Raw genomic sequence first — 23,878 nt, 5'->3', positions numbered from 1 at the left:
TTGTGTTAGAAGGTTTGAAGAGTTAAGCAAGGTTTATTAGCTTTTGCAAGAAAACTACAATGTTTTGCTGATTTGGGGAAAGATTTCTGTGTCTAATGTAGAGAAGTGTGTTTAGTTTTTTGCAAAAAGTGTGAGGCTGAGAATGTGCTTATAGATGTCAGGTTTCACTAACTGTGTGTTATTTTTTAATGTGTAAGCAATCATAAAAACTGTAATAGTTGACCAAGAAGTAAACAAAGGCTTTTTAACTTTTTTTGGACCAGAAAAGGTGCTTTGGATTTCTTTCGATTAATATAATTAGCTAGCCCTGTTTAGCAAGCCATATGTAAGATTGTAAAAGGGATTAATTACACATATAATTTATAATTTAGCTCAAAGGGAATCGAATATGATTCAATAGGGAATTTGAACAGAATCGCTGTTTTACGGCTGTTTCAGAGTCGACGCGCGATTCATTCACAAGTCGTCTAACAGAAACTCTGCAATGGATATTACTATCCAGAATATAGTGAAAACACTATATATAAGCACAGTAGCAAAATCAGCAGTTTAAGGCAATAACTTGTAAGCACGAAACGCAAGATACTTAATAAAAATATGATTTTAATTGGATAAACCTAACACATACAAACTAAACTAACATAAACACACGCATTCACACAGGTTGCAGAAAGAGAAAGTGAGGAAAGAATGAGTTTAAAGGAATGAAAATCTGAAGTCCCAAGTGAGCAATATGTGCAATTGCTTAGACCTGAACAACCATCAATCACTTAATTAACCCTCGTATTGAGTCTCTCAAAGAGGTTATTAAACTTTATCAAATGCACCAGTTCAGTTAGAACCTGGAAGTTACTTGCGTTGCCTTTGTGTGAAGGGAATTCCTTTCGTCGCTCGTTCCAGAAAGGGGGTTTCCCGAGGTTGCTGATTGGTTGGTTCTGTGGTCCTTTGTGAAGTCTTCTTGGGCGTTGCCTGATGATGCGGAGTTGTGCGCTGGTTAGAGTTCGGGTCCGCGAAGGCGTTTGGGTCGGTCGCGGCTTGCACAAACTTAACTAGACACGAAACTCTCAACGGAAAGAAATAAAAGAATTAAAGTAATAGATAAGTGTGATGATCTCCTCATGTTTCCTTTAGATGAGGAGGCTGGCATTCAGGCCAGGCGGCGTCGAGACGCCGCGGCGCGAAGCACGTGAAGAGCGTTGTAAGGAGTGAGAAAAGTTGCAAGAGATAAGAGCGAGATTTGAGGGTGTCCTTGGTATTTAAACTCAGCTTTTGGACACCTCCCAAAATGATGTCTTGACCAATTAGAACATTGGCTGAACTCCGGTGGGCTGCTGGTTCCACCTTCCAAACCATAAATCACCATGTTATCTTATTAGTCCCGTGATCCCAAATTCCCGCTCTTTGCAGAGATAAATTTGGACATGATTCCTATAACAAGACAATAATACATTTCGCAAAGAATTGAATTACAGGAACATTTTGAGAATGCGATTTCCAGACCGTGCATATCAAACATCAATATAAACCATTAAACTATTCAATAGTTATCAAAAGGGACATACACAATGAGTGATTAAAACATAATAGACAAATGTGTGGGTTACATATATGATAGGAAGTTATACATAGAAATGAGGAGTTGCTCCTTAGTTCTTTAGCACATTTTAGGCGCATATGTACATCAATAGACAGTTTTCTGTGCCCTTCTGTGAGGGTCTGTTCTCTAAGCTGGGAGGTCAAAAGTTTAGGGAAGGAATTTCCGTTGTGTCCTGTGTGTGGGGGAAAACCAACCATATCGCTAATGACTGTAATCATGTGATGTTCAAAATGTGCATCTCTTTGACCATTAATCTTGGTTACTTGCTCCAAATTTGACAATCTCCTTATTCGAAGGATTTGATTATGAAGAAGTGTCTTTGTGTTAATTTTGCAAGTTCTTGGTTAGTTAGGTCTGCTTCAGGCTGGCGTTCTGGCGCCAGGCTATGAAACGTCAGATTTATGACGGGCCTCTTGTGGAATGTACGTCTGTAGAAGTGTTCTAACTTCTAATAGACTCTCTTAAATTGTCTGATTCGCGCTGAAATCCTACACTAATTTCACAAGTGTTTTTTTTGTTGTTGTTGTTATATTATAATTATTTTTTCCTGATAAGGAGTTAACCATTGGTCGGGTTTAATTTTGTTGCTCTAACATTTAAACCATGTGAGTTTAATGGCATCAATTACAACATTTAAACAAAACCTGATCATTAGTAAAGAGCTTGTAACTTACCTGGACAGTGGTTGTATGTGTGTGTGTGTGTGTGTCTGTCTAATTAATACAGTCTTGTAAATTTGTATATACAGTCAAGCCCGAAATAATTCATACCCCTGGCAAATTCTGACTTAAAGTTACTTTTATTCAACCAGAAAGTTTTTTTTTTGGACCGGAAATGACACAGGCTTCTCCCAAAAGATAATTAGACGATGTACAAGAGGCATCATTGTGGAAAAAAAAATATTTCTCATCTTTTATTTACATTTGAACAAAAAGTGGCATGTCCAAAATTATTCATACCCTTCTCAATAATCAATAGAAAAGCCTTTATTGGCTATTACAGAAATCAAACGCTTCCTATAACTGCTGACCAGCTATTTGCATGTCTCCACTGGTATTTCTGCCCATTAATCTTTAGCCATGAGCTCCAACTCTTTCTGGTTGGAGGGTCTCCTTGCCATCACCCTGATCTTTAGCTCCTCCACAGATTCTCAATTGGATTTAAGTCAGGACTCTGGCTGGGCCGCTGCAAAACGTTAATGTTTTTGTCTGCTAACCATTTCTTCACCACTTGGTGGTCTTGGTGGTGATCCTTGGATTCATTTTTACCTCTCTCACTATCCTCCTGGCCAGCACAGGTCCACGTCTACTGAGATTTTTCACAGTGTGGAACGTCTTGTATTTTTTAATAATACTTTGCACTGTAGCCACTGGAACTTCAAAACATTTAGATACGGTCTTATAGCCCTTTCCTGACTTGTGAGCAGACACAATGCGCAGCCGCAGGTCCTCAGTGAGCTCCTTTGTCTTAGCCATGACTGTCCACAAACCAACAGCAGAGAGCTTCTGTTTTTCAGCTGTTGAGTTGATTAAAACAGCTGTTCCCAATGAATCAGGGTAATTAGGATGCTTTAGAACAGCGTGGACTATTTGGAATGGTATAGAACTTTGGATTTTCCCATAGACTGTGACAGTTTGCAAAGGGTATGAATAATTTTGGACATGAGACGTTTTGTTCAAATGTAAATAAAAGCTGGGAAATATTTTTTTTTTCCACAATGATGCCTCTTGTACGTTGTCTTATTATCTTTTGGGAGAAGCCTGTGTCATTTCCGGTAAAAAAAAAAAAAACTTTCTGGTTGAATGAAAGTAACTTTAAGTCAGAATTTGACAGGGGTATGAATAATTTTAGGCTTGACTGTATATGTAACGTTATAGTATATTTAACTGCAAGAAAACACTGACGATGGTTTATAAAAGCGAGTAGCTTACAGAATATAAAGCAATAAAAACAAGAATAAAATCTCCTGATTAAATATTGAGTAATAGTCCTTATATGACAAATATATTACAAATCAGAAAAAAGATACAGCGTCTGTGGTACCCAGTGGCAAAAAGAAAAACATATTGGAGGGCACAAAGGATATTTCCTATTGAAATATATTAAATCGAAAGTCGTGCTGAGTGACATGAAAAAAAGAGGGAAATTTGTGTCCATGAACACGAGTCAGATTAAATTTCCTGACTATCTCAGAAACTGCCGTGAGATTGGTTTGCACAGAAAGATTTACTGCCAAGCAACACTGATTGAAGAGAATCCTTTCTCAGGACGTCCTGTGACCCGAGGGAGTGAGCTGAGAACCCACTAAACATTAGACGTCTGACGGACGTGCAGATTATGTCTATATTGTGTTCGTCGGTCCAAGACCAATTCTGCACGTCTAAACAACGTGCAAACTAGGTCTGCTATTTGGACGTCTAACCAAGACTCCATTTGGACGTCAATATGCAGCTCAACATTTGAACGCCGGACTACGTAACTTTTTGGGATGTCTAAAACATGTGCAGGTAATTGACAAATATCAACATTGTTGTTATTAACATAGTTAATGAATATCAATATAGGTTATTTGTGATGAAACGTTATTTGTTAATAAATAATGATTGAGTACATGTTTTACATTTTACCATTTTTTCTCTTATTCAACTTGTTTTGTTTTAATTGTCCCTGGTTTATACCCTGGTTTGTGTCACATCAAAAAAATCCACTGTGAAATTAACTCAAGAGTGTGAAAGTGTTCAAATCAGATTGTTAAATTAACACTGAAGCGGAGTTAAAGTTATTGAGGTAATTGAGTGATGATTGATCATTATTGGAGACACCTGATGTTAACAAGCAGAATCACCAAAGACTATTTTTATGCCGCCATTATAGTGGTCAGCATTTGCTTTAGTTGGGCTGTTGAACCTTACATTTTTAAAGTTAGATTTTGTTTGGCTGCTTTAGCAAAGTCGTATTGGTTAAGTCTATACAAAACTATCATTTGAACGAAATCACTTAACCCATTTAAAGCCTAAATTTAAAATGATTCAATTTTTTTTTTTTTTTGTGTTGGTCATAACAATCCAGCGATTCAGTAAATCATTCACAAACGAAAAGGACTTCTTACAAGGTAATGGGATAATAGAAAAAGGCAACTAAACATTAAGAATCAGTGTAGGAATCTCAGCAATGGTGACAAACAACATATTCAGAAAACAGATTTTGATTGGTGACACCCAGAATGCACAGCTACATGCTTATTTTGATTGTCACCGTTGCTGAGATTCACAGCTTGATTCTTGATGTCTGTGTCTAAATAAAATTGCTTTTTTTTTTCTTTTAGTAAACACCTCTGATTGTCTTGAAAAAGTTATGCTTAAGAATGCAGAGCTGCTTTAATCAACAATATAGATCCAAAACAGGCTTTAAATGAGTTTCAGATAGAATTTTTTTTTCTTCCTCTTTGCTTGTCCAAACAAAACCTAAATTTAAAAATGAAAGGGTCAAGAGTCCAACTAAAGCTAATGCTGGCCACTATAATGGTGACATAAAAATTGTGATTTTTGTTTTTAGTGATTCTGCTCATTAACATCAAGTGTTATAAAAAAAAATGATGTCTAAAATGAGTAAGTTTGACGTAGAAAAGACGTCCACAATGACCACATTTGGCCTACAATTAGCCCTTATACAGAGATCACGTCAATACTGGACGTTCGGTAGAGGTTGGAAAAAAGACGTCGTCTGGCATCACAGTCTGCAACTTCAGGGGCCCGAAATTGGCCGTTCAAAAACGACGGACGAAAGACGTTGTTTGGACGTGTCTTTGCGCAGTGGGAAGCCAGTGATTTGGGGGTTTATGTATCTCATGTCCTCTGTTAAACTAAAGGCGTAGTCTGCGAAAAAGCCTAGTGTCAGTGGTTCATTTGGGATCCACTACATGTTTGTGTAAAAAAAAAAAATGCAGCAGATAAACTTAAAAATTAATTTATGTTTTGGGCTCTTCTGATTGCCTGTGCATAATATGCTTCATTAATAAAGTGTTCTTTATAATTCTATTAATTAAATGTCCATCCCCGGCTCTAAAAAATGTGGCCAGTGTGTAGCCAGTGTGTGTTACTCTCTTGACATACAAAACTACAACCATCAGCAGTCACATCTCAGCATCACACAGGCAGGAACTCAAACCAACCACACACATAGCTAAAAAATCTCCTTGTTTCTCATAGAAGTCATCTCTAAGCTTCTTCTTCTCAGTTGTCCTACCACCTGCCCCCTAGACCCCATCCTTTTACTACTTCTACAAGCTATTTGTCCAACACTTTAGTCATTTTGCGCATCCAGTGCTTGAAGTGGAAAAAAGTGGCAGTACTTTCATGCACCAGCTGGCAAATGACGATTCTACACACTTAAGCCATCCTGGATGTTTATGACTTTTTTCTTTCAGACGAACACAATCAGACTTGTAATACATGGCTCGTCCAAGAATATAATGGGAGTGATTGGAGGATGAGATTTTGAAGGACAAAAAGTGCATCCATCCATCCATCAGAACTGCTCCACATGAATTAATATCACCTGCTATTAATGCTGAAAAAATGTTGAAATTTCAAATTTCACAAAACTTACATTCCTATTTGGATCGCTTCTCAAAAGCTTGCAAGTTAATTCCCCTGAAAAGCCTCCCGACTGCCCTAGAAACCGCTGAACGTCTCTTTCACCACATCTTTCGAAACTTAGGGCTCCCAGAAGAAAGCAACTCCCCAAGTTTCAAACAAGTGTACCAAAACAAAATGTCCTGAACAAATGCTGATACTAATCCAGCAGTTTTATACGCGAAAGATTTTTGTTAATTTTATTCAATTTTTCAATTTTTATTATAATTTTTTTTTTAACTGCACTGTAAAAATGTTTTGTGAAATTACAGCATATTCCAGGTTAATAATTGAATTACTTTCACAGTAATTTTACAGTGTATCTGCACACTCAGAAATTTATTGTAAACAAACAGCATCATGCCGTGTTTCTACAGTGCAGATGTACTATGAAGACACCTAGCATGCAATGCATCGTGAATAAGTCATTATGTAGAGTTTAGTTTTGGGTTTTATTTGTGCTGATGAACTTGTTTTTAGTTCTCTTTTAGCAGTTTGTTTTGCTTGTAATGTTGGTTTATGTCGTTAGTTTTATCATTGCTGTCACACAGCTTTCAAAAATCTGCATGTTTATGTGAAGAATTGTTTGACTATCCTAAAACCAGTCAATCAACTTATCACATAATCTAGCTTGTCCTCATTTTAATAAATGAGCAGTTACACTTTTGACATGACTGGATCAGAAAATTAAATATAAATATGCAAGGTCAAAGAACCCTAACAAATACTAATCATTTATCACCATTATGGTGACTTCAAAACAATTACAACAGTAATTGACTTAATTCCTACAACTCTGTAATGTGAATTCACAGTAATAAAAAAAAGATCAGTGAATTACTGTAATGATAGCATCATTCTAGTGTTCATTCACAGTCATTTGTAAGAAAATGACCCAGCAAATAGTATATGACAGTGTTCATATGGTTTAAGTCCTAATGCCTCAAGAGGGCGCCATTAGATAAGATAACTAACTTGAGGCTAGCTGCAAAGTGATTATTTGTAAACCACGCGCCAGACACACACACGCACGCACGCACGCACGCACACACACACACACACACACACACACACACACAGTGAGGTGAGTGACTGCAAAGGCAATCCACACTCCGTGCTCCAAACAACACCACCAGGATAATAGACAGCTAGCCGCCTGACTCAGGGGCCAGATATCAGTCACCGAGACGCACCAATCATACAATTGCTCACAACACAAATCAGGCTTGTGCACAATTCAGAATTTCAGAATTACCCGCCATTCAATTCATGAGTTGGAATTTGAATTGAATTGACTCCGCCCCACAGGAAGTTGAATTTGAATTTAGGAGTCATTCTCAATTCAATTCTGAATTGTGCACAAGCCTGTTGGGCACTTAGAACTTTGTTTATTTTGTTATAACCCATTGATGCAGCAATGCATCATGAAATCAGAGTTATTTGATTTCAAGAAAAGAAAAATAATAAGTAGATTGCTTTTAGGAAGTGGTATACCTTCTAATTAAATCATTAAACATATTTATATATCGCACTGGTTGCATTTTAAATAATGATCTCTTACTAATTTAATGTTCTTTATAAACGCCTTGAGAAACTTTTAATTGGGTTGATACAGTCCTTCAATATTTGCAATTCACTTTTGTTTATTGTTGTTAGTTGTACCAATAACAATTTTGTTTGCTTTTTTTTTTTTTTTGCTGTGCTACTGACACAAGACATCAATCAAAATTGGCAAATAATATCAACAACAGTAAAACAAAGCAATTGCATAATTTATTCAAGCCGCAATGCATTCTGGGAGTCAGTGAGTAGCAATACTAACTGCAAATTGATATTACAAAACATTTTAAGTTAAATGAACTGAACTTTGCAATTAATATGACTAAACATTTTGAGGTAAATAAACTGATTTTTTTTAAGTTCATAATACTTAAATTTTTTAGGGCAACCAGTTTCCTCATGTTTAGGTAAATTCAACTTACAATATCTGGTTTCAGAGTGTATATTTGAGCTATACTTTTGCTCCGAGAATCTGTGTTTTCATTGTTATACGTTATTTCACCCGTTTCAACTTAGGAACGTAAGTTTTGTGGCTTCCTTTAAGATTTTAAGTTATGTCAGCTTAAAAGCACAAGTCATTTCAACTCACCACTTACAATCTTGCCTAGTGTTGAATTGCTTTATTTAAGTTCATTTGATTTTACTATATTTTCTGTTTCAACTTATTCACTTAAGTTGAAATAAGTTTTAACATGCAAGAAACCATTGAATCATAGTTGATTTGTAAATCTTTTGCATCCGCTATTAATGTTGAAAAATCTTCAAACCACCATTGTTGTGATCAGTATTTGCTTTAGTTGGACTCTTGACTCTCATATTCGATCTTCCTTGTCTTTTGAAACAATGTGCAAAAAGTACATTGGTTAAGGCAATGGAAGCTGAGATCCACTAGTATCAGATGATGATAGTGACTGTAATCATTGTGAACTTATTTATATAATGTGAGGTTTAAGCAGTGGTAGAAATATCACACTTTTATGAATTAACAGACAGAAAAACAAGGCTAAATCAATTAGACATCAAGAATCAATGTATGAAACTCAACAATGGTGACATTCAGCAAAATAAAATTTGATGCAGAAATGCATGCTGGGTATCAACATAGTACAAAACTCATTCATGATTCCCAGCATGCATTGCAGTTGATCTGTTTATCTGAAATAGTTTGATGATTGCGACCATTGTTGAGGTTTGCATGATGAGTGTTGATGTCTAAAACTGTATATGCATTGCCATGGAATTTTTGCATTTGTGATATATGACATCAACTTGAGTAATGAATAATCAATTTTATTCAGTGTTATCATAGCTTTGTTTTCTTTTTGTTATTATAGATTTTTCTTTTTAACTTTCATTTCTATTTAAATGGTTCAATGGTTGTTTGCTATCAGGGTGGTCTCTATGTGGTTGACTGAAGGCCGAGATTGGGTAGCACTATTAAAACATGTTCTGGCCCAGTTCAGGGCTGCTTTTAAGTTACTATTTGGCTGAGATTTGGGCCAGTTATGGCTCATGTGTGGCTGATGTCTGTAGTCCAGATTTGGGCCACACAAGGAACGGGTGTAACTGCTTGCTTGGCCAGATCAAGAGATCCATCTGGCGATGTTTTATTTTATATATAAACACTACAGATCAGTTCGTCTGAATCAAAAGAACGACTCGTTGGCGATTGGCCTACTGAACTGGAAATGGAAGCCGTGAATCAGCGCCGTCTATCGGCCTCCCGCAGATCGCATCTGCTCTACATTCTCTTTTGAGGCAAAGCTCCGCCTCTGACCAACCATCGCAAATCTGTGTATGTGTGAGAGATGAGCAGGAGCCGAAAGACGTCCGGACCGTGTGCATGATAACAGGTCCACATCCATCCCAGTCCAGCTTGAGCGTCGGTTCGATGATGGCCGCGGCTGTGGAGAGAGGAGGGGTCCGGGCCGCCTTCATGAACCCGGGTGTCGGTGCACCCGCTCCCGCTGCCGCGGCGCCCGGAGGATCAGCCATGGCCGGAGCTGTGGGTTCGGGCTCGGGTGCGGCGGGTTTGGGTCCCATCATGCCTGTGCCGATGAATTTATTTGCAACGTGGGAGATTGACCGCTCATCTCCGAGCTGTGTTCCGAGGTACATCAATCCTAATGCTATTGTTCATGTGTGTAAATAAAGCTTGAGTATTTATCAAACACCAATGCACTGGTTTGGTTGCATGCTTTTCTGTGCGTGCAACATGGGCTTTAACTGGCGCATGTTATGCTTATGGAGGTCAAAACAAAACTCATGCGTTCAGTGTTGTGATGGTGAGTTCGGGGAACGTATTATGACAAATGGGAACGGGGATGTGTTTATTTTAAAGGACCGTTATGCACATTTATGTTGGCAAGTGGGAAAAACAGACAGCATCAATAGTTGACCGGATTAATGCATGTTTGGTAAAACAGGTCACAGCAAATCATACTCATGCGATGTTGTGATGCTGAAAAACCTATTATTAGAAACATAATGCAAAAAAAGTGTTTATATAGGCACATTTCTTTATGCGTTTAGTTTGGTTTACGTTAGAAAATCACAGTTAGCTAACATGTTTTGGGATGTCACATAAACACACCCACTAAAGTTACAGCATTGCAAACACAGCATTGCAAAAACCTTTAATGCCTGTCGTTTTCTGATCTGATCCGTCTCATTATTTTTCATGAATGTCGTTTAAGTGCAACTTAGCATATATCTACTGAAAATCCGTCTTGTTTTGGTTTCAAAATGAGGATGGGGCATGTTTTAAACAGCATGTGTTCATTGCATGGAAGCTTTTTAAGTCTGAAGCAATCGGTGGTCTCAAAAGCCCTTTTGAATTCATTACAGTCAAATCAATGCAAATCTGAGCTTGTTGTGATGACCACGAGTGGCATTTGTTTGTGAAAAGATGCATATTCAGGCTTTCGAATGAAGTGAGTCACAGTTATTATCTGTGCATTGGTTATAAATGCGGTGTTACATGATCATAACAAGTCAGTTAACATTAACATAATCACTTTTGACAAGCTTATGTTGTTTGTGTGAGAATGCATCATCCATACTTACAAAATCGGTATGTTATTCCATTTCCTCTTCGCCCAGTGAGTTTCTATGTTAATCATAATGTGTTTTGTCCGAATGACCCAATCCACATCCTGTGTTATGAATTTAAAACCCAGTTCATCAGGGAACATCATCATGACAGTGAAGTTAAAAGATTGGCGAGGTGCTTTACAGATTCAAGAGATTTTGTCAGGCTTTAGTTAAAGGACCAATTCTCACAATCAACTAGTTGTTTATTAGCATGCGTATTACCACATTGGCACATACGCTTTTCTGCATGATCATTTTTTAGTTTCTATAATCCTATTCAACAGCTACCTTATTAACTATTAATAAGCTGCAAATTAGGAGTTTATGAGGCTAAACTAGTCCTTAAACTTAAGTGTGAGCCTAAAACTTTTACGATTTTAAACTTTCTGTTGATTTTGTTAAACTTGCGTATAGCAGGTTGATGCATTGGCAATGCAAAGTCTTGTGTGTAATGCCAGGTTGGATTCTGGACTAGTTAAGTGTTATAAAATTGAAGCAAGCACATCCCGGATTTGTGGTTTTAAAGGGTGTTTTCTGCACAATAAGGGGATCTTAAAGACAAATCTTAAAGATAAAACAGTCATGAATATTGTAAAGTTCGCAATTTGGGAATCTAAAACATGACGCATTGAAAATATATGCCAGTTTACACAAATAAATCTGGTGATGGATGCTATTTTTGATTTGTAAGTACACTGCTTCATTCATGCTATAATGAATTAAGCTACTTAGTAAATTAGCATAATAATAATGTTTTGTGTCTACTATTTTTGTAGTAAAGGTGCATTTAGTCTAAAAACATCTTTTGGTTGTTATCTGCAATGTATCACCCATTTTTAAGGCAAGACACTGCAGGTCAATAGAGTAAAAAAGTTAACTAATAGATATCACCTTACTTACCCAGTTGATTGATTACATTGATAATTGCAGACATTACTTGTATTACAAGTTTTCTCAAATGTTAGGTTTAAATATGCAAATGAGCCATTATTTAATGAAAAATGCACTAATTTGCATGCATTTCTAGTACAAAAATCTAAACACTGGATGAAGTCAGTTTCAAAATTCTTGTTTAATTTTTTTGACATATTAGAGTCAAATGTTTTTACAGAGGGGATTTTGGGTATCTCATTTTGTCACTCCATAATTTTTTTACCATTTTTGGGGGAATAAAATGAACAAATCCCTCTGTAAAAACCTTCAGGATGTAGACAGGAATAAAAATGTAAAGTTTGGTGTGTGTAAGTGCTACTGAAGTGGGGATTTATGGCTCAGTGTAGGAGGAAAAACTCATTTTGAGAAAACTGCCTTTACAAATATGGATTGTAATTGAAATCTAATGACAAATAGATGAAGTGGTATAAAAGAAACACTTAACAGTGTCTTTTGGGTGTTTTCTTTCCATTAGTCTGAAAAAACACTTTATTAAAAACCCAAAAAGCCCAAAATCTCAAACTTGACAGGTGCATGAAAAAAACAGTGTTTTTGTCTGCGGTGTCTCCCCTTAATATGTAGCAAGTGGGGATATGTGCCACCTCTCTTGTTTTTTCTGTTATTTTGGCTGATGGGTTCAGTACAGCGAGTAATTGTCTTACTAAAAGCAAACCTGGTGGCACATTAAGCTCCACAGAGAGCTGTGCGAACTCGTGGGACTAGATTAATCAGCACGGCCCAGATGTGTCTCGATGGCTTTGGTAATAAGAACAGGATGCTTCCTGAGACTCAGGAACGTCCCTCCAGTATCTGGACTTGTGCGGTTCACAGCTCGAGATCTGACGCTGCTGGTCGCCCCCAAGTCCTCTCAAAGAAAGGGCAAATGTGAATTTGCTGAAATGCCAAAGCCTCATTTGTTCTGCTTCATACAGCATGGCTAAATGTCTAGCTGAGTCCCATAGAAGAACCATTTTTGGTTCCACAAAGAACCATTAAGTCAATCTCTTTCTTACCTTTTTATAATCCGAAGAACCTTCTTTTGCCACAAAGAACCTTTTGTAAAACATAAAGTTTCTACAGATGTTAAAGGTTCTTTAAGGAACCATTTAGTCAAAAAGGTTCTTCTATGGCATCGTGAAGAACCTTTATTTTTGAGAGTGTACCTGTACTTAGTATAGTAACAGTAAATTATGCATAACTCTAAGCCAAACCCTAACCTTAATGCTAACCCTATAGTAAGTACATGTAATTAATTAATATTACCTAGTACTTAATGGTGTAATTACTCTGTAGCAATGTCATCTTAAAATAAAGTGTAACCATGATAATTCTTAATTTGTGGCAATGATTTCTTATTTTTTCGCCAAGTGAAGAGTTCTGTACAACTGCTTCTGAGTCAATTATTTTTAATGAATGGCTTACTGAATCGATTAGACCTGTTCTCACTTCTTAGCTTTTTTGCTGAAAAGTTGGTATTGTTAAGGAGAATAAAGTTGGAATGAGAATTGTTAAAAAACTAAATTTGATATTATTTATCAATATTTTATTTCTCACAATATTGCATTGAAACTTTTCCAGATAGCACATGTATGTCTGCAAGATGTCTGTTAAAGATCTCTTGATCTGGAAAGCATCTGCTGTGTACAAACGTCTGGCAGACGTCTGTAGGATGTCAGTTTCACATAAATTCTAATTCATAAACATCTTAAAGACATCTACTAGACGTCTATTTAACATCTGAAAGGAAACGTCCAATAGACGTATTGCAGATGAGCAAACTACGTCTTGCAGACGTCAAATAGACTTCTCTGAGATGTACGTGTGCTATCAGGGTTTGAATCATTGTATATTTACGTATAATAATGTCCTAAAATATTACGTATCATGTCAATACCGTAATAGCACATGTACATCTCAGAGACATCTATAAGACGTCAAACAGCCATCTATTAAATCTCTTGAAGATGTTTATGAATTAGAAATCATGAAAACTGACATCTCACAGACGTCTGCCAGATGTTTGTACACAGCAGATGCTTTCCAGATCAAGAGATCTTTAACAGACATCTGGATATGGCCGAAACACAATTTGGGTTATTTGTAATACTGGTAAATCTAGATGTTTTCCTTGTAGTGCATGACTTTTTCTTTTAGTGTCATTAGGGTTTTCAATTAGGAGTCGTCAATTTTGAAACTTGCATGGCGTTTGAAGGTGTTGTGGAATTTGTGCACAAAATTTGTTAAAATGGTGAATTATCAGGTTAGCATTTCATAAACGCAGGTGCACAGAAAAAAAAAATGGTTATGTCAGTTTCTTAACTATACTATAAGGGTATTTACATTCCTGTCATGACAACTCTTGGAAAAGTTTAGCATGGTAATGGATATGACAATGTTAATGTACTGTATTTGGTCTTGACAGAATAGATCTGCTATACTGCTGCTGCTGTTGGTTATTGCTGTAGTTGTAGATTATTGCTGCTGCTGCAAGCAAGTACAGAACTTGCTACTGCCAAGGCATATGGCGATACGGTGCTGTGAGTATTTAAGAAATACTGCTTCTGTACAATTAGCATAAAATAACCCATAGCAGATCTATACAGGTGGAGCTGGGGAAGGTGGAGGGTTTCAGAAATACTCGAGCTGCGAAATGCCCAAGTGAATGCTACCAGCCATTTAAATAACTGCAAGCTGCAAGCTCATTGGTTGCGTATGCAACATGAACCAATCAGCTTGTGCCAAGTTGTATAACTCTGATATTATCAGTTACGTTAACAATCCGTCATCTACAGTTTCATGGCAGAACTAGGTATCTATGTATTTGGAGGATGCTTTTAGTCGAAGAATTCGAGACACTGTGTTTAAGACGTAGAATGTGTGAATTTTGCTCGAACCCATTATCTTGGTGTTGCTAATGCCATGCTGTACTGTTTGAGCACACAAAAATAGAAAAAAAAAACTAGTTTTAAATAAAAAATATATCAGTGTTTATAATCACATTTTGTGAATAACAAATTTTTGAAGAGTAGTTGTTTGTAGCTATGTGTTGTTTACTTGTTAACATTGTTAAAGCTTAAAAAATGTGTTCTCATGTTTAATTTTGTTGTTATCTGTGATATATGTTAATCGTAGAAGTTTACTGTTTTTACCTAATTTACACTAGAGGCAGTAAAACGCTTAACACCTTTTTTACACAAATTACTTACTACAAGAATATTATTCACATCAAAACAATTTTAACATGCTGGAACATTTGAAAAAAGATGGTTTTGAATGTTAGCATGACATATCCAGCTTCATATCTACTTCATAGACGGTAGGTTTGTTCAGTAGCTCAAGCAGCACGGAGATGTTCTTGAGAGGTGAAGAGCTCTGGTACGAATCCCGTATTATTACGGTTCGACAAAGCAGTTCAAATCCACACATAAGAAAGTTTCAAATACGTTTTTTTAAATTTTTTTATCAGTTTTGCATTTCGTCACCTTAGAATTATAAGGTTCTATCTGCATTCTGAGCACTTTTGAGATATTGAGCTTCAAAGTTTTTGCATTCCATAGACTTCTGTAGATAGAACCATTTTAGTTGTCTAAAAAAAAGGCCCAAAATGTACACAGCTTACAAAAGAAACATTAAATAATGTAAATAAGTCGTCACAGAATAAGAATATGTGAATAACTCAATTTTGACAAAAATGTCAGATAGAACCTTTTAATTCTTTTTTTGTTAACATTCTCGGGGAGGTTTAGGGTTGGGTTTAGTGTAGGGCATATTTCCTACATAAAGGAGTATGAACTTATTTTTGCAGCTGAACCGCTGCAAAACTTACCTGAAGCAATGTAATAAAAGCTCAGGTATATGTACCTATATCAGTGTAATAAACCGTTCCAGGGTTTACGTATTGAACCTGTGATTTAGCGACTCACAGTGGACATTTCCCTTTGAAACTGCCTCAAAACGTGCAGTAAGGTATGTAAAAATAAAAACGCTGTAAAAAAAAAAAGTACCCAGAGCTACGTATTTTTATGAGACTTGGTTAGTATTTATTTTTTTAAGTATGATTTTTGATGCAGAACATTGAATGAACATGAATCACAAATGAGGCAAATCTAAATAAGCCGAAATATGCAACTTGTGCAGTCCGAGCCACTTCAGTCACAATCTAATGCTATTGTCATCGCAGTGCAAATGATGTTTAGCGTTTCGTGAGGTAGTTGTTTATCCCAGTCCCAGTCTCTAGTAGGAGATGCAGCTGCCTTATAGGTGTACCAATATTGAGTCCCGCTGGAAGCGGTTTATAGATTCCTCCCCTCCTTTCTCTTGTCCCTGCGAAGACAAATGAGTGTAAACCCATCCAGGCATAGATCAGGCTGCCGTAATTAAACATGCGGCTCCAATCAGTTTATGCAGCCAGTAGCATGTCAATTATTCATGCTCGTTCATTGGGCCTTAATTGGTGTGGGACTCCGTGTAGGGTCATTATATCTGACGAAACGCCAGCTGATGTCGGCAAGGTACATGATGTTGTCCTTTCCCAGAGATCCATGGGGTGGAAATACATGCATCATTGTACCTCCTGAAAACCATTGGTTTCCGTTGCTCAAGGGTCCCTCAGGAAATTAGCTTCACAGCTCAGGCCTCATTTTCTGTTTTAAACCACTGATACAGAGTAGAAGGACTTTGGGGCGTCAGTATATGTGAGCCGAAAATGTCTCAATGTTTATTTTGTCCATGCAAGTTGTTGTAATGTCACAAAAAACGTCATAAAGATTTGGGATTAAAGGGTACATGGTGACAGAATTTTAATTTTTGAGTGAATTTTCTAGGGTTGCCACCAGTGTTTTTGGTAATGCATTACCAGTATCACCAGTTATGTAATCAGATTACCTTTTCAGGTAACTAGTAAAGTAATGCATTACTTTGAAATTTACAAGAAAAATATCTATAAATATTATATAACACTGTACAGACATGAATCATGAATCACTGTAACATATAACGTTTAATATTAAACACAAACAAGCAAGTCCAGCCCAGATCTAAAAAGTAATGCAAATTGGTTTCTTTATAAAAAGTAACTAAGTAGCATAATTAGTTACTTTTTTAGGGTGTAATGCAATATTGTAATGCATTACTTTTAAAATTAACTTTCCCCAACACTGGCTGCTATAAAAAATAATTGTTATCAACTGATTTTATGGCTGCAGATGTTTACTTACTTCAAATATAAGAAGGAGTTGCCCAGCTTTTAACTCCTTTTATCGCAGACTTGAAGTCAAGTCACCTTTATTTATAGCGCTTTAAACAAAAAAGGAACTTATTGGTTTCAAAGCTGTTTAGCATCGAATCTGTGATTAACCGTGTAGCTTCCTGCTATTGGATGGTTTGATGTCTTTTTCACAGTACTCTTTTTAAGAGGTCATCTTGGGTATCTTTCGGCTCAACGGGAGGCATTTTAATTAATTTCGGAGCGCCTCAGGACCCCGGCTGTGTCGTTTTGCGGTTCTCTTCCCCTTGCCGAGCTCAGACAGCGGTAGAGCAGCTATCGCTGGATAATGCTGATAGGTTGGTGCATGTTCCTGATGCATTTTGGCATGTTCTGACCTAGAATTGAGATGCTGAGCGGCATTCGTTTCTAGAAGTCAACAGGATATTTGATATCATTAGCAGCGTCCTGCGTATTGAGGCAGCCGTTTATGGGTTGTTGACGTGATATGGCAAAAATGAATATAATTAATACTGTCATTATTTAAAATGCAGTAAATGGTTTAACGTTTTGTTGTTCTGCATGGACCTGTTGTTATAAAAGCTGCAGTGTTAGTCGATTTTTTTTTTTTTTTTTTCTCGATTCGAGCCAAATGTCAAAATGGTCCTATGGTGGGACTCAAGCATGGTTCAATAAATTACAACTTTTATAAATTTAAAAGAAAAGCATAAAAATGTTAACAGATACCTCTGGCATAATTGTACAAGTGTCCATTTTTTCATCCATATATTTCTGAAAGTGTAGGAACTTGATACATTTTGACATTTTGTCTTCGCACCACATAAATAAATAGATTTCTTCTTCAAAAATGGACAACAAAAAAACTAACATTTTTTTACTGGCTATTTGTTAACTATACCCATATGCTGTGACATATTACAACAGAAATACCTCTGATGAGCCAGTATTTACTATATACATTAACTACTCAGTAAACATACATAAAAGACTGTAAAAATGCTTCAGTAACCTGTTATTGGTTATCCTTATCACACAAGGTGAAAACCTGTAAATCATTTAAAATCGTATTATGAGTAATTTTACTGTAAAATGCATGTTTTTCCAGGTGAAAAATATGAATTACAATATAATATCAAAATAAGACTTGGCATAAAATGGCATAAAAACGAGATGTGTGTGGTGAAATTTAAAAGCAAATTAAAAGTAAATATATTAAAAGTTATCTATTAAAAAGAAGAGCTGAACATAAGTTCACAAATGAAATATCGAGTCATTATTTTGTAATAAATGTAAAATGCTTGAAACACCAACTTGATGAGATTCATACTTAACAAGGGTTTTGAGGGTGTTTTGAGTGACTGTTAGGCCATTTCTATGTTGTTGCTTGGGTGATCAAAGTAATTATGGGAGACTGGGATGTTGGCAAATGTACATCAAGTTTAGATAAGTACACTCTAAAAAATAAAGGTTCTTTATTGGCGTCTTCTGTGAAGAACCTTGAACATCCATGGAATCTTTCAAATGCAGAAAAGGTTATTTATAGATTACTAGAATGTTTTTCAACATTGTTCTTTTAGGAAATGTTCACTGAAAAGTTCTTTGGGGAACCAAAAATGCTTACTGAGCAAATGAAAACAAGACATGGTATATGTTCGGGGGCAGAAAGTGTGCTTGTGTTTTGAAGGGTCTGGTGTTTTCATGCTTGCAAGCATCGAGCTGCAGAGATTGTGGCTCATGTGGTGAGAATTAACTGCGTCTGTTCTCTTTCTCCTTTTGTTCTTCCTGTGAATGTATGCATCGAGACACAGTATGTATGTATTGTTCAGAAGTTTGGGGTTGGTAGATGTGTAAGAAATTAATATTTTTAGTCAGCAAGCATGCATTAAATTGTTTTTAAAAAAATGACAAGACTTTCACGTTTCTTTTTCATCAAAGAATTTTAAACTTTCTATTTATTACAGAATCCTGGAAAAAAATGTTTGATGCTTTTCACAAAAATATTTGGCAGCACAACAAATGTTTTCAACATTAATAATAATCAACGATGATCATTTTTACTTTTCTGAAGGATCATGTGACACTTAAGACTGGAGTAATGATGTTAAAAATTAATCTTAAAAAACAGCAATAAATTACATTTTAACGCATATTCACGTAGAATACTGCTATTTAATGTTTCAAAATATTACTTTTTAATGATATTTTATTATCAAATAAATGTAGTGTTGGTGAACATTCTAGTTTTTTATTTTCTTATTTGCTAGTAACCTGTGTTGGCTGTTTCTCAGTACTTTTAAAGCATATATTAACATATTAATTTATTCTGTATGACCATATTCCAGATCCCGTAACCCACCCAATACCTAAATATAATTTCCACAACAACTAGCTTACTTACTATAAATAACATGCAAATAAGCTGTTTATTGATAAAAAATGTAATAGTGAATGTGTTCCCTGATCTAAAATGTTACCAAATTTTCAAGAAAAATTTCAACGTAATACCCCAAATGTGATAAAATGTTCAATGTTGATAGCTTTTTTTTTTCTCCTCAAGTTTCTGCATAGTTTGACCACATAACTTTGTTGGTCACACCACATTTCTTTGGTTTTTGCTTTTGGTTTGGCAGTGAAGGAGTTTTTTTCGGACTGAAAACCATAAAATTTCTACAATTTCTAAAACTTTTTAACTGTTTCACACTTTCTGATCAGGCCTTTTCAAGCCAACTTAAAGTTTGTCTTGATGAACTTTATTTATGATTTTGGCAAATGTAAAATATATTAACTTTAAATGCAATATCAAATACTTTACATATGCTTTACTATGTTAGTGGACACATCAAAATAAGTGTACTTTAAAGGAATAGTTTACTTCCAGAACAAAAATGTACAGATAAAGTACTCAACCCCTTGTCATCCAAGATGTTCATGTCTTTCAGTCTTCAGTCGTAAAGAAATTATGTTTTTTGAGGAAAGCATTTCAGGATTTCTCTCCATATAGTGGACTTCTATGGTGCCCCCGAGTTTGAACTTCCAAAATACAGTTAAAATGCAACTTTAAAGGGCTCTAAACGATCCCAGCCGAGGAAGAAGGGTATTATCTAGTGAAACGATTGGTTATTTTTAAAAAAAAAAAATAAATAATAATAATTACAATTTTAAAAAATTATGTTTTTTGAGGAAAGCATTTCAGGATTTCTCTCCATATAGTGGACTTCTATGGTGCCCCCGAGTTTGAACTTCCAAAATGCAATTTATATGCGGCTTTAAAGGGCTCTAAATGATCCCAGCCGAGGAAGAAGGGTATTATGAAACGATTGGTTACTTTCAAAAAAAAAAAAAAAAAATTACAATTTAAAGAAATTATGTTTTTTGAGGAAAACATTTCAGGATTTCTCTCCATATAGTGGACTTCTATGGTGCCCCCGAGTTTGAACTTCCAAAATGCAGTTTAAATGCGGCTTTAAAGGGCTCTAAATGATCCCAGCCGAGGAAGAAGGGTATTATCTAGTGAAACCATTGGTTATTTTCTAAAAAAGAATTACAATTTATATACTTTTTAAACTCAAACGCTCTAAAAATAAGATGGGAGTTTTTTTTAAGTACCCTAATTGTCTTGAACCGGAATACAAATAGATGACACACAGCTCAACAAGATGAGTGTTTGAAGTTAAAAAGTATATACTTGTTTTTTTTTAGCCGATCGTGATCGTTTTTCCTCGGCTGGGATTGTTTAGAGACCTTTGAAGCTGCATTTAAACTGCATTTTGGAAGTTCAAACTCGGGGGCACCATAGAAGTCCACTATATGGACAGAAATCCTGAAATGTTTTCCTCAAAAAACATAATTTCTTTACGACCGAAGATGACAAAGGGGTTACATTATCCTTTTTCAAAAGGGCTACTAAGGTCCAAAACAGAGTTACCAGCGAAAAGCAGGATTTATCTCATCAGGGAAGACATTTCCTTCAGGATGAAATTACGACTTTCATCTCTCCCACATTCTTTCCTTTCATCTGCTTCTCTCTCTTCCTCCCTTTATCTATCGGAGTCGCTCAGGAAGATATAGCACAGGTTTCTCTCTGAATCTACTCCTCCGCAAGTAGCAAATTACCCATGAGCCCCCGGGGCATCGCTGAGAGTTGAGGCGACCAATTAGCAGTGCAGCGAGCGTGAGAGTCCTGAACTTTGATAATTTGCTGTAAAGTTACAGATCACTTACACATGCTGCGAAGAAACCCGCTCTGCTCCAGAACCAAACCAGAATGAAATGTTTTATAATCAGGGCTGAATGAGGAGCAGCACACTCTTTAAAATAAAGGAGCTTCACGGTGCCATAGAAGAATGTCATTTAAATAAATTTGTTTCACAAAAGGTTCTATGTGGCAAAAGAAGGTTCTTCAGATTATAAAAAGGTAAGAAAGAGATGGTTCTTTAAACAACCTTTAACTAAATGGTTCTCCTGTGGCATCGCTGTGAAGAACTTATGTTGTTGATGCATGCCTTAGCAAACACCTCTAAAAATACACAATATTATAGCGATTCTTCATAGTTTTACACTGAATACATAATTTCTGTTCAAATATAGTCATAGGGAAGACAGATGGTGTGTTTTATGAACTTATAGTGACTTGTTAATTTGAGCATTCTGCCATATGAGTGTTTTTATTAACACTTTGTGGAGTATTTTTAACGTGGTGTATTTGATGATTGACTCACGTTGTGAGAACGTGCGTGTGTGTGAAGTCCAGAGGCATTCGGTTTTCCATAAGAAGTGTTTCCTCTTCAGGAAGGAGCTACGTGCGGCCACTTCCTGTGACTGTTCAGTCCATCCCAGCCTTAGTTTATATATTTATTAATACACGATAATTAAGTCAGTGGCGTAAACGTGTGAGATTTAGCACCTAACAGAAGATTATACTCTGATCAAAAACAACACATCTGAACAATGGAAAACAGAATCCAGAACCCTCACTGAAGTGTTGCTAAAGTGTTTTGCCACTAGGAAAATACATTAGGGACTAGGCTATGGCATTATAGTATATCTGAAGATAGATATGATAGTAGGCTGAATGGACAGGACAGTGCCAGTGGAGTGACTGCAGATACGGGACAAGCTGAGATAAGAGTAGAGGCTAATGCATGTTTACTAGCCTGACGGTCTGTGGCACCAACGCAGGATGAGTTGCACACTGAGGTGAAGTTTAGGAGTATGAGTAATGATGTAGTAATAATGATGTTTCCCTTTGTATCACCAGTAATAAGTGAAGATGAAACAGAGTGAGTTCTGTGACTCAAAGAACAGAATGACTTTGGATAAGTAACTAAATGCATATTGTAAATAATTTTGATGGTTGTTGATAATAATAATAATACACACTACATATTATTGACACCAACACTTACATGTAAAAGTTCAATTTGGATGCAATTTGTATAATAGTAATAATAAATAATAAGCTTTCATTGATGTATGGTTTGTTAGGATAGGACAATATTTGGCCGAGATACAACTATTTGAAAATCTGGAATCTGAGTGTGCAAAAAAAATATATGAACATTGAGAAAATCGCCTTTAAAGTTGTCCAAATGAAGTTCTTAGCAATGCAAATTATTAATCTAAAATTAAGTTTTAATATATTTATGATAGGAAATTGACAAAATCTTTACTTAACATCCCAGTGAATATTGGCATAAAAGAAAAATCAATAATTTTGACCCATGCAATGTATTGTTGGCTATTGCTACAAATACACCTGTGCTACTTAAGACTGGTTTGTGGTGCAGGGTCGCAAATAACAACACATTGAGCTTATTTAAATTATGAAGACACTTTAATCTAAAGGTTTATCTTAAATAAAATTGGCAAATGCAAAATGTCAAAGTAGAACAAAAATACAAATAATTGTATGTATAATAACAATAACAGCAATAACAATGCAAAGCACACTTAGGTTTTAACATGTTATCTTAGTTTTATTTATATTTTTAATACCAAATTTGTGACCCTGGACCACAAAACCAGTCATAGGTGTAAATTTGTCGAAATTGAGATTCTTACATCATCTGAAAGCTGAGTAAATAAGCTTTCCATTGATATATTGTTTGTTATAACAGGACAATGTTTTTCTGAGATACAACTATTTGAAATCCTGGAATCTGAGAGTGCAAAAAAATCTAAATATTGAGAAAATTGCCTTTAAAGTTGTCCAAATGATGTTCTTAGCAATGCATATTACTAATCAAAAATCAAGTTTTTATATATTTATGGTAGAAAATTTACAAAATATCTTCATGGAACATGATCTTTATTTAATATGCTGATGATTTTTGGCATAAAAGAAAAATCGATCATTTTGACCCATACAATGTATTTTTGGCTATTGCTACAAATATACCCGTGCTATATAAGACTGGTTTTGTGGTCCAGGGTCACATTTGTCGTCACAAGCTGCAGGGTTCAATTTGGTTTTGTCTGTGTATGTTTTTTTTACTCTTTAAGCTGTGGGTCCCAATGACTGCCATTTCACTATAAATATAGCATTATTTCAACTACCAAAAATGTTTAAAGGATAACTGTTGCCAAAATGCAACCTGGGCTGTTTTTTTTTTTTACTGTAAACGAGACAAACTTATATCTAAAAGCATAATTAGGACAAACGAGCCGTTTTTGAGATTGACCGTGATTTCGTTTTGTGGTCAATGGCCGGTGAATGGGAGTACTAGGGGCATAACTTTGAGCGCATCAAAATCAACATTTTTACAACACTAAGAAGACACCATCAAACTTTGCTCGAAGTATCGCCTGGGTCTCTACACATGAACTCCAGCATTGAGA

The 23,878-nt window shown here is 35.9% G+C and overlaps 1 protein-coding gene across 4 annotated transcripts in view; it reads left to right on the top strand.

Annotated features, from left to right (window-relative positions):
- Positions 1-9,604: 9,604 nt before the first annotated feature.
- The window catches only part of LOC141338557 (phosphofurin acidic cluster sorting protein 2), a 94,674-nt gene continuing 80,400 nt past the window's right edge, over positions 9,605-23,878 (top strand). For all 4 annotated transcript variants that reach the window (XM_073844139.1, XM_073844137.1, XM_073844138.1 and 1 more), the window contains exon 1: positions 9,605-9,903. In XM_073844139.1, coding sequence (XP_073700240.1) covers positions 9,635-9,903 — 269 coding nt within the window. In that variant the 5' untranslated portion in view covers positions 9,605-9,634. The remainder of the gene's footprint in view (positions 9,904-23,878) is intronic.

Source organism: Garra rufa, chromosome 7 (assembly GCF_049309525.1).
Source record: "Garra rufa chromosome 7, GarRuf1.0, whole genome shotgun sequence".
In the NCBI taxonomy this organism is placed as follows: Eukaryota; Metazoa; Chordata; class Actinopteri; order Cypriniformes; family Cyprinidae; genus Garra; species Garra rufa.
The sequence above is the reverse complement of the archived record's forward strand: the minus strand, read 5'-3'. Positions and strand labels throughout refer to the sequence as shown.